At 59.3% G+C, this 10349-nt stretch overlaps 2 protein-coding genes across 2 annotated transcripts in view; one reads left to right on the top strand and one right to left on the bottom strand.

Moving 5' to 3' along the window:
* Nucleotides 1-152: 152 nt before the first annotated feature.
* Nucleotides 153-10217, bottom strand: ATG9A (autophagy related 9A). The gene is made up of 13 exons (XM_009274928.1): nucleotides 10177-10217; nucleotides 8823-8887; nucleotides 8357-8518; nucleotides 8111-8252; nucleotides 6399-7147; nucleotides 5902-6055; nucleotides 5499-5678; nucleotides 4370-4615; nucleotides 3850-4070; nucleotides 3321-3438; nucleotides 2904-3126; nucleotides 2618-2760; nucleotides 153-2510 (listed from the first exon to the last, which is right to left on the bottom strand). The coding sequence occupies exons 2-13, from the start codon at nucleotides 8849-8851 to the stop codon at nucleotides 2505-2507; spliced, it is 2373 nt and encodes a 790-aa protein (XP_009273203.1). The 5' UTR covers nucleotides 8852-8887; nucleotides 10177-10217; the 3' UTR covers nucleotides 153-2504.
* Nucleotides 8942-10349, top strand: part of ANKZF1 (ankyrin repeat and zinc finger domain containing 1) — a 9003-nt gene continuing 7595 nt past the window's right edge. Inside the window, 1 exon segment of the mRNA XM_009275016.1 lies at nucleotides 8942-9074. Coding sequence (XP_009273291.1) covers nucleotides 8942-9074 — 133 coding nt within the window.

The following is a 10349-nucleotide window of genomic DNA, read 5'->3' as shown; positions in this document are numbered from 1 at the left end:
CTCCCCCCTCCCCCCCCCCCCGCCCCCCCGGGATTGGATTGAGCTCCGGGGAGCTCCCAGCAGGATCGTCTGGCTTCCTCGGTCCTCCGCGCCGCAGCCGGGTCCAGGCGGGCTGTACGGTGCCGCAGAGTGAATGGAGACTCGGACGCGGGCAGGGATGATACAGCCCATCTTTATTAGACGGCTATACAGCTGTACAGCGAGGGCACGGGGGTGCGATGCCACACTCCCCGGGGACCCCCGCGCCCGCACGCCCCGGGAGGAGATTAGGAAGTGGCTCGCCATGCACACGGGAGGGACACTGACGACACAAGCACAACATGCGGCAAGGACTCCGGCCTGCTCCTGCCCGGCCTATCCCTCCTGCCAGCCCAGGGAATGGCCCAGACTTTCCCCCCTGCCCCAGAGCTCTGCCAGCCTTCAGCCGTGCAGCTCAGAGATCAGCAACAAGTCTGCCGGGAAGCCCAGACACGGCATCCCGCAGCCCCCGGGGAAGCCCACCTCCGTGCAGGGCGGCAGCTCGGGTACCAGGAGAAGCCGCTGGAAAGCCTGGGTTCCCGGGAAATTTGCTTTCAGTTTCCCTTCACCATGCCATGACAGGCCCAAGCAGGAGCTGCTGCAGGGTCATTGCAGCCACTCCTCAGTGGGAGGACCCCAGCAGCACCCAGGTCTACAGACCTCCTGCCCGGCTCAGTCCTGACCCCATCTTGAGCTCTGCTTTAGCACACTTCATTTGGTCTCTTACAGACCCCAGAACAGTCGCAGCTCTGGTCCGTCCCACCCCATTACAGCAGGGAACCCACCACCGCCAAAGAGCCTGCCCCTGCATGAGCACCCCGGCCCTGCTCATGCCCTGGCTAGCTGGGTGCGCGCACCCCTCCAGCCCTGGGAGCAGCCAGCTCATCAGCACACACCCAGCTCGGGCTCAAAGGGCAGAGGGCGATAACCCTGGCAGGGGAGGAGAGGCAGCCCTGGACTCCAGGGATGGCAGAGGAGGGCCTGCGGTGCTCGCGGAGGGCATGGCGAAAGCAAGCAGCCCCTTCCAGAGGCAAGGGGAGGGAGGGGAAAGCAAAGCCTGGCAGGGGTTAGCTGGGGTGCAGATCCTCACAAGCTGCCACTGGAAGAGAGAAGAGGGAAACCAGAACAACGGTGGGAAGGTCTTGTCTGAGGCCACGCTGCACAGCCGGGATCCTGATCCACCACCACCCCCCCCCCCCAAGGCTGGGCTGGGGTTTGCCTCTCCCTTCTGGGTTCAGGGCACCCCTCCTTGCCCTCCCCAGGCACGAGCCAGCTGCTTGGCAGATGGTCTCCACAGCAGCCGAAGCCATGGTGCAAGCAAAAGGATGGTTTCAGGAGGGAAGGAGGAGCTGGGAGCCACCGGGTGAGATGCACCGAAGCCTTTGCTTGGGGAAGAGGAAAGGCCTGATACCACAGAAACGGCCACATCAGGAGGACAGACCCGATGCACCACAGCCTGGGCATGGGGAAAAGGCCTTTATCATGCCTGGGGGAAGGGAACCAATACACAGAGCGCAAGACCTTCAGGGTGGGCGCCGAGGGGGCTGCGAGCACTCCTGGGAGACGCCAGGCTGCCCCACCCCGGGGTCTCTTTGGCACTGCAGGAGGGCCCGCTAGCAGCCCACATCCCACAGGTGCTGCGCAGGGGGGAGGATGCTGCCCTAGCCCAGAGGTTTGGCACAGAGGCTGCCAGCTGGGAGGGACATCAGGGACCCCACCGACCCTTCCTTGCGTGCAGGGGATGGGGCAGCTGTCACGGGAGTTAGGGAAGAGCTGCAGCATCCCTGGATCCCGGCCAGAGCTGTTCCCATCAGCTCTAGATCCAACCCCTACCCATGCCAGCAGCAGCTGGGGCCTGTCCCTCTGCAGGGTGCTGGGGCAGAGGGGGGGGTGACTGCCCCACTGCTGTCCTGCTCTGGGCTGAAGGGCACAACATTGGTCCTCTCCAGGAGGGCGAACGTGGTCCTGGGCACCTCCCCAGGGCTGCAGGCAGGGCAGGTGTGGTGCTACAGGCTGAGCTAGAGCCCCCACAACAGCTCCTGCCTTCATGTTGGAGGCAGGTCCCAGCTCCGGGCAGACATCTGGAGCTGGTGCCATCTCACATCCCTTCGAAGAGCAGCTGCTGCTGCCACCTCCAAGCCAGTCCACAGCTCCCCACTGCTAGTCCTGTCACGTCAGCTTTCGCAGGCTCTGCAGCGATCCTCCGACACGGACGACACAGATGTGAACACAGACACATGTATGTACTCACACACGCATTCACCCCACGAGTCAGAGTGGCGTTGACTTGACACATGGCTGGACACAAAGTGCCACCGCAAAGCCGCCGGCCTGGCAGTTTTGTCTCTTCGGCAATTGATGGCAACAAAATGGAGCCCGGGACTATCCTGTCCACTCGGGACGGGAGAATAATCAGGCTGACACCACGTCCTGCTGCCCAGGCGGCTCCCAGTCTGCAACCCCCACGAGATCCCCAGTCTACAAGGCTATACCTGCAAGACAGAGAGGGGATGTGGCACCTATCGGGACCAGCTGCCAGCACCCCAACCTGGCATCCCGAGTACACCTTGCCCCTCTCCGCCACAGCCTTCACCCCTACCTTGTGGATCTGCGGTGGAAGCTCATCCTCTGAGCTCTCCTCTGGCACGGGCTCTGGGTGTCTCGCTGACTGCCCGTCCTCAGCCCAGCCCCCCAGAGGGAGGCGGGAGAAGTGTGATGGGGCTCTGTGTACTGTGCCCGGGTCTGCAGGAGAGGCAAAGAGGAAGATTAGCTACCTGGGGAGCTGTCAGTCTTCAGGGGCAGGCAGGCTGCTCGTGCCAGTCCATACAGGGCATCGGTCATGGGGCTTTGACCCAGAGCTCAGATCTCTGCCCTGGCTCCCATACCTGTGATGCCACCATATCGCCGCTGGAAGCCGGTCTGCAGCGTGGCTGTCTCCTCGGCAGGCTGCCGTGGCGAGGAGAAGGGGTAGCTGGCAGAGCGAGGGATGGGGATGGGGGCACCCCGCTGAGCATCCAGCTCCTCGTGGGCACTCTCCCCACTCTCGTCGCTCTCTCGCCGGTGCCAAGTGTGCCGCTCGGGCTCCAGCTGGGCGTGCTGCTTGTGCAACTGCAGGCCAAAACACGAGTGAGTCAGCTGTGCGGGAGAGCCCAGACACCTGAACACACCCTCTCCCCAACACTGCACACACGCTGGTCTCAGCTCTCACTCACGCTGGCATCCCAGTCACTCCAGACAGGGCACCCCAGTCCTGCCTGTCCTGCCCTGTGCCCCTCTGGCCAGCCCAGCTCCAGGCTGCTCACCTCGTGCATGTAGAGTGCGTGGAGACTCATCTCGGTGGAGGCGTACTCCGACAGGATCATGCTCTGTAGCTGACCCTCCCAGGCGCTGCTCCCCGAGCTCACGGTCCTCGCATCAGCACTGCCATGGGACGCACAAGTGGTGTTTGCTGCCCAGGTGACCCCACACCGCCCAGCCCCTCTCCGCTCTAATGTCAGGCTTGCAGACATCTGCTCCTGGGCTGGGTAGGAACAGGCCCTCTGTAGCATCTCCCCAGATGCACAAGGTGACCAACCCTGCTATGGCACTGCCTCTTCCCTACCAGGGGTTTCTCACCACTGTGATACCTACAGGAGAACACCAGAACCCCAACACTGTCCTTTGGGGCCAGCCTAAGCACCTGGGCCTAACTCTGCTTATGAACATGCCCCTTGCTCTCCCAGGCTGAAGAGACAAACGCCACCATGCACCTAGGACAACAGGATGGCAAGTGGACAAGTGTTTAAGAAATTTGCAAGGTATCTGGCTGCCCCTCTCCAGCCTGCAGCTTACCCAGAGGCTGTCATGGCACTGGCACCACGAGGCTGGGCTCCCTCTCCATCCCTTCCCGCTGTCTGGAAGCCGCTGGGAGGCTGCTGGGCAGACTGGAGCGGGGAGAAGGAACGCAGGGCCGAGGCCACTTCAGAGAGATGGCGGGAGGCCTGTCCGTCCCGGCCCATGTGGAAGCCCAGTGCTGAGGAGCCCGCTATCACATTGGCAATCAGGCTGTGAGGCTGCGGAGTTGAAAGGGAGAGAATCAGTGTCCTGTGCAGACTTGGAGGCCTGATCCCCGCCAGCAACAGAACTGAGGCACCCCAGCTTGCTCAGCCCCTCTCCCACCTCACGGGGCCCCAGGACAGCCCGCTGCCTTCTCTAGAAACCCAGCAGCAGTCCCAACTAGTGCTGATCTATCACATTTGCATCCCCAGATACAGCCTAGGCAAGGACAAAATTGCCCAGTGACCTGATAATGAGTTTGCCAGCACCCAGCAAGCACCCCAAGAACACCCCGCATCCCCCCCGGCCTGGGCACCTCCGACTCCGACTGCAGGGACTGGATGGAGCTGAAGAGGGCGTTTTCGGGGAGCACAGCCTGCTGAGCCAGCGCCACACTGCTGTCCCGGTGCACCCGCTCCTTCAGGAAGCCAATGAAGGCCGTGCTCTCCCGAGGTGGCTGCCACTTGGGGTTGGTGATGGCGAAGTGCATGAGGGACAGCTCTGTCTTGCCGTCCTCAGCCTGCTGGTAAATGGAGGCTTCCGTCTTTCCTGCTGACATCCACTGCAGAGCACAGACAGGTAATGAGGGACAGGATCTGCTTTACACCCCTGCCAGGCCTGGGAATCCTGCAATCAGTCTGGGCAAAGCACGCAACACCCAGCATAAGCTGGGCCACGGCTCCACATGTAGCAGGCGCTACACCAAAAGCCTCACACTAGTTCAGCCCTCACAGCCTGAGGAAGAAGCAGCAAGCACAGCGTCTTCCACCTCTGCCCTAGAACATGCATCGCCACAAGGGAACCAGAGAGACGGGGACTAGTCACAAAACACAGAGCTGAAAGCCTTGTCTTGCAGTCTCCAGCTCGCAGCAGGAACGACTACAGCCAACAAATGACAAAAGCTTCCTGTCACAGTGAGTCCACCCCCTCTCTAGTTCATGGCCCTGTCACTAGGGAGTCTTGCCTGACAAGTAACCTAAATTCCCAGGCACAGGAAATAGACGGATCCCCTTTCCTTCCGCACTAGATTTTACATAATGGAAAATGCTTCCCATCTCCCCGAGGCCGCCCCTCTCGTGGGCACAAGCAGCCCAGCTTCTTGAAGTCCATTCTCAGTGGTCATGCTTTCTAAATGTCCAAATATCCCCATTCCTCTCTCCTGAGGACACAGGACGCTTGGTTGTGAAGGCAGGCATGGACATCAAATAAAGAAATGACAAAGCCTGGTTCACAAAATACCAGGTTAATAATCACAGCTGGGCCCCAGAGGAGCCTTCTGGGGCTGGTGACCTGTGTGGGCAGCCCCAGACACTCAGCAGAGAGGCAGGTGGCTGGGCTGGGCTGTGGGCTGCCAGGAGTGGTGAGTTACGGCCTCTCATGGGTCTAAAGGACCAGACTTGCTGGTGGGGATCCCAGGCTCCTCTCCCACCACCCACGGGACCTACCGCCGGGTGGCCATGCTGGCGCACGTCCATCTGGGCAAAGGAGCAGGTGTCGCCCACGCCCACCACCTCCACCGTAAAGTTGCGGAAGAAGTCAACAATATCCAAGGACTTGGGCCGCAGGCAGATGATGAGGATCAGGGGAGTAATGATGGGACTCAGGAGCTCCTCCAGGATGAAGACCTGAGCACAGACATGATGGTCTTAGCACAAGCTTGAGGATGTCAAAAAACCCACAATCCCAAAGCCAGCCCCCAGCTCCAGCCCATCTTCTGGGGCAGGGTGTCTCTGAGAAAGCTGCCTTGTTCCTCTGCCAGCCCAGGAGCTGCTCAGCTCTCTGGCAGCTTCTCCCTCCTGCAGGGATGGGGGTGAGTCCCCACCCCAGCCTCTTGCCAGCCAAGCTCACCGCTTTGTACTGGAAGAGCTGGGCAAACTCGTCCCTGGTCTCATAGCGGTGGGCATTGCCCTGCCAGTGGTCAGGCATGTAGTGGATGTGCGCCAGGATGACTCGCAGCAGCTGCTCTGGGCAAAACACCAGGTGCTGGTCAGGGATGAAAGACCTGTAGGACAGGACAGGGAAACATCACAGCATCGCACCTCAGTTCCTGGGAGATCTCACTCTGGGAGGGCAGGGTAACCAGCCCGTATCACAGCTCCACCTGTAGCCTTCACGCCCAACCCAAACCTTCCTGCCAGCCCAGCCCTCATATCATACTACCACTGCACCCAAGATCACCACTACCCCCTTTCTCCCGCCTGCCCCGACTCTCCCCAGCCGTACCCTTCACTCAGGCAGATTCATGTCCGCTTGCAACCAAAGAGCACGTTTGCATGGATGGTTGTCAGCCCCACTGCTCCTCACAGCGCTGCCAGGAGCACAGGGGCAGCACACACCCACCTCACCTGCACACCGTGATGCCCACCCCGAGCAGGGTGACCGTGGTCAGGACGTGCTCGACCGCCAGCACGTCCTCATCGTAGATGGTGAGAGCGATGAGCACAGCCAGGATGGAGCCAGCAAAGAAGGCCACGTTCTTGGCCACGATGGTGAGGAGTGGGGAGATAAAGCAGTTCATGTACTTGGAAGCTGGCTTGTACCCCTTGCTGAGGCGTGAGTGCAGTTCGTGGTCCAGCTCGTTGAAGTGACGGAGGTAACAGCGGCCGTAGAGAGACCAGCAGCGAGCACCCAGGCTGCCCGGCTCCCGCTTCAGGATTTCCGTGTAGCTGAAGAAGGCGTAGAGGATCTGCCAGATGAGGATGAGGGGGCAGAGGAGGAAGTTAGCAATGCCAATCCAGAGGATACGAGTGCTGAGCTTCTCAGCCAGCTCAAGGCGGTTCCCGGCCCGCTTGTACTCAGCCTTCAGGCTCCACTCGTTCTCAAAGAGTGAGCCGGGCCCCCAGAAGAAGATGAGCTCAAAGTTGTACTTGAGCCCACGCGTGTAGAAGACAGTGTCTCCCAGCAGGGGCAGGCGGAAGCGGATGGGCAGCAGCGACTTGTTCACCATGGCCACCATGTAGTTCTTGAAGCGGAGGATGCGGTGGTAGATGTCCAGCTCCGTCAGCTCCTTCTTGTGGATGCAGATCTGGTGCTCCTTCTGGATCTGCACGATGCGGGCCTGCACCTCCTGCCAGGTGTAGTACGGCAGGGTGGACTGGAAGGGGGCAAGCCGCAAGGTTAGGGGCAGGATGCGTCCAGGGACAGAGGCTGGGCTGAGCCCACTCAAACAGCAGGTCCCGGCGCACGCCTCAGGGTGCTGACGAGGCACATGCAACACCAGGACATGAGGCACTTCCCTGCACCACTTCAGCCTGCAGCGAGCAAACCCCATACCTTGCCCCGGTGCCCTTTACCCCTAGATTAGTGCAGATGACTGTTTCCCAGCCACTCACACGCCAGCTGCCTTGGAGGCACGAACACAGCTCCAGGCTCCCATGGGTCCTCCCAGAGCTGCCATTTGGAGTCAGCAGGGAGACACGAACAGGGGAAGGGACTTAAGCAGTGTCCCAGAGGGAGCCTGTAGAAAAGCTGGGGACAAACCAAGCCCCTTGGCTCACCCCACCTTTCTCAAGACATGGTCTCTCCTCAAAGGATGCGCACACACCTTTTGATGTCGTCCATCAGAGCAAGGACTCTGGACTAGGATATATGTGCAAGCCTCAAACCCCATCTTTGACACACCGACCTCCAGTGTGGCCTTCAACAACTAGGCAGCTCCATGACTCAGTTTCCCCCCCAGTAAACAAGGAAGATGACATTGTCCACAACCCAGGGAGGTGCGAGGATATCCTCACTTATGCCTCCTCTGTTGAAAGGTATCACAGAAAAGGCCATCACTGAAGGATGAACATATTGGGTGGCAGATGGCAGAGGTGTGTGCCAGCAGGCAGAGAGGCAGGCTGGGCAGAGAGGGGTTAACGCACAGAAAGTTGGCTGCTGGAGAAGAGGCTGAAAGGAGACCCATGCGGTTATGGAGCAGAGGGAAGAGCGCTCGGTACAGGTCTCCTGGAGAAGCTGGCTCCAGAGAGGAGCGAAGGCGAGCTGCTTCTCACCACTCAGCCAATGCCTCCCACATCCCTTCGTGGTCCCGCATGTGACCCTTGGCCCAGCTACTTACCATGGGGATTTTGAGGGCATTGATGTAGAAAGAGTGAATCTCCCAGTAGCAGCAAATGTTGTAGATAAATTTGACGAGTCGGTGGATCCAGAAAACCCCAGCTATCACCAGGATGCAGATGAGGAAGCTGTTTGCCTGGATTCTGCAAGCAAGAAGAGGCAAGTAGTGGGAGACAGGCCCCGGGCAGGCACCCTGAGTACCCGAGAAAGCAAGAGCAGTGGCTAACATGCCCTCCGCTGCCCCTACCTTGAACTGCAGACATTTGGAGGCAGGAAGGCATCTGGCAGAGTCACCTTAATGGGCTCACTGGGATGCTGGCTGTGATTTACCGCTTTGTTGGCAAAAAGGATGTCGTAATCAACACAGCTGATAAGAAAGGTGGTGAACGCCACCACAAAGATGAACTGCCTGTGAAAAGAGGGAGCAGGCGTGAGGGAATCGCCCTTCTGCCCCCCAAAATGTGAAGCAGGCAGGGTCATGCGTCATGGGGATGCATTCCCACAGCCATGGCAGCAGGAGAGCTCAAGGGCACCAGTTCCTCCAAGTGGAATGCAGGTCTGGGGCATGGAAAACCCTAACGAAGGGGAGACAGGACAACTGTAAAGGGAACCCTCCCACCCACCCAGCTGCAGGAGCTTGGCAGATTACTGTGGCTGGTGTCCCCCCACCCGCCCCCCCCCCCAGCCACAACAGAGGGGGAACCTGCACTTACATGAGCTCAAAGATCTCTCCAATGAGCATGCAGGTGAAGCCATTCTTCTGATGCAGGTTATAGACGTGAAAGCTACAGTCAAGGAGAATAGTCTGGAGACTGCTTTCCTCTGACGAAGGATGGAGAGGCTTCTGTCTCACTGGCGTCTGCAGCTCCCCAGCCAAGTCTCCCTCCACCACCAATGGAAACCCCCTCACATCCCTACTCATCAACAAGCTGGTTCTCCACTGCAGGGAGAACCACTCTGCCCAGGTAAACCACAGCTGGGATAAGAGGACTTGGCTCCATCCAAGCTCCTTTTTTCCCCCACCCAATGCCCAGAGGAGGGTCTGTCCCAGCACAGAGCAGAAACTCAGCGTGCCCTCAGGCCGCACAAGGGTGGGCAGGGCAGGGCAGGACAACACAGAGACAGGCAAAAATGCATTTAATACCCCCAGCACATGTGAGCGGTACCCCCTGCTCCCAACCCCTGGTAATGTGGTTAGCATAACTAACACCATTTTATAAGACAAGCAGCTATTCTCTGTGACCAAGCAGGAAACCTATTAGTTACTTTTCCCTCGTTATCAGGCCCTGAAGGTCCTGTGAACAAAGTAGACAAACCAAACAGATTTCTTTTTCCCCTCCCTACCGGCCTCAAGATTCCTGGGCGCCAGGCCGATTACTCCCTTCCTTGCCGGCCTTGAAGGTCCCAGGCACCCAGCCAACCTGGTGGCTGTGATGACCCCATCACAGAACAGGGAAGTGTAACAGCACACAGAACACTGTCCACAAAATCAAGGAGTTACAAGTCCTAAGTGGGAATTTGGACTGGAGCTGCTGCTGGACAGTGAGACCCGGGACTCCCTAGTGGCCAGGGAGGCCTCCACCGTCATCTGCTTCCTCCGAGGACTGAGTGAGAGACTCGTATGCTTTTATATGATTTTCGAGTCTAGATTATGATTGTTATACTGACAGAGCAAACCATGTATTAAGATCTGACCCGATCTGCAAAAAGTCCAGGTGATTAGAAACCATAAGCTAAGCGGCGCTATAAAATTTTGTATTACGCTACTAAACATAAAATCCTGTTAAGGAAATAAAGCTTTAATTGTAAATACAACTCAATGATGCCATCACTCTGCCAAGGATCCCTAAAAGAATCTGTCTGTCCCCTCAGTGTCGGGTGACAGCACTCCACAGGCACGGGGGTTCTGCCATCCCCCAGCCCCTCTGGAGCCTTGTGGCGTCCTCCGGGAAGGGGCAGACGCCGCCCCAGCTCCGAGTTACCCCAAACCCGGTGTTTCCACCAGCGCCGAGAGCCCAAGAGGCGGTGGGGCGCATCCCGCCTGAGCTGTGCCCTGCGAAAGGATATGCGAGAGAAGAAGAGGTCCAAGTTCTCGATGTGATGCCACGGAGCTGAAGGAAGAGAAGCGCAGGGTGAGGGGCCCTCCGGCACACCCTGCCTTCCTGCGTGTGGGGCACAACCCCCATCCCCGGCTCCCCCCCCGGGCCCCCCCGAGGCCCCAAACCGGCCCCACAGCCCCC

This window comes from Aptenodytes forsteri, unplaced genomic scaffold (genome assembly GCF_000699145.1).
Source record: "Aptenodytes forsteri isolate BGI_AS27 unplaced genomic scaffold, ASM69914v1 Scaffold255, whole genome shotgun sequence".
NCBI lineage: Eukaryota > Metazoa > Chordata > Aves > Sphenisciformes > Spheniscidae > Aptenodytes > Aptenodytes forsteri.
Note: the sequence above shows the minus strand (reverse complement) of the source record. Positions and strands in the feature narration are given on the sequence as shown.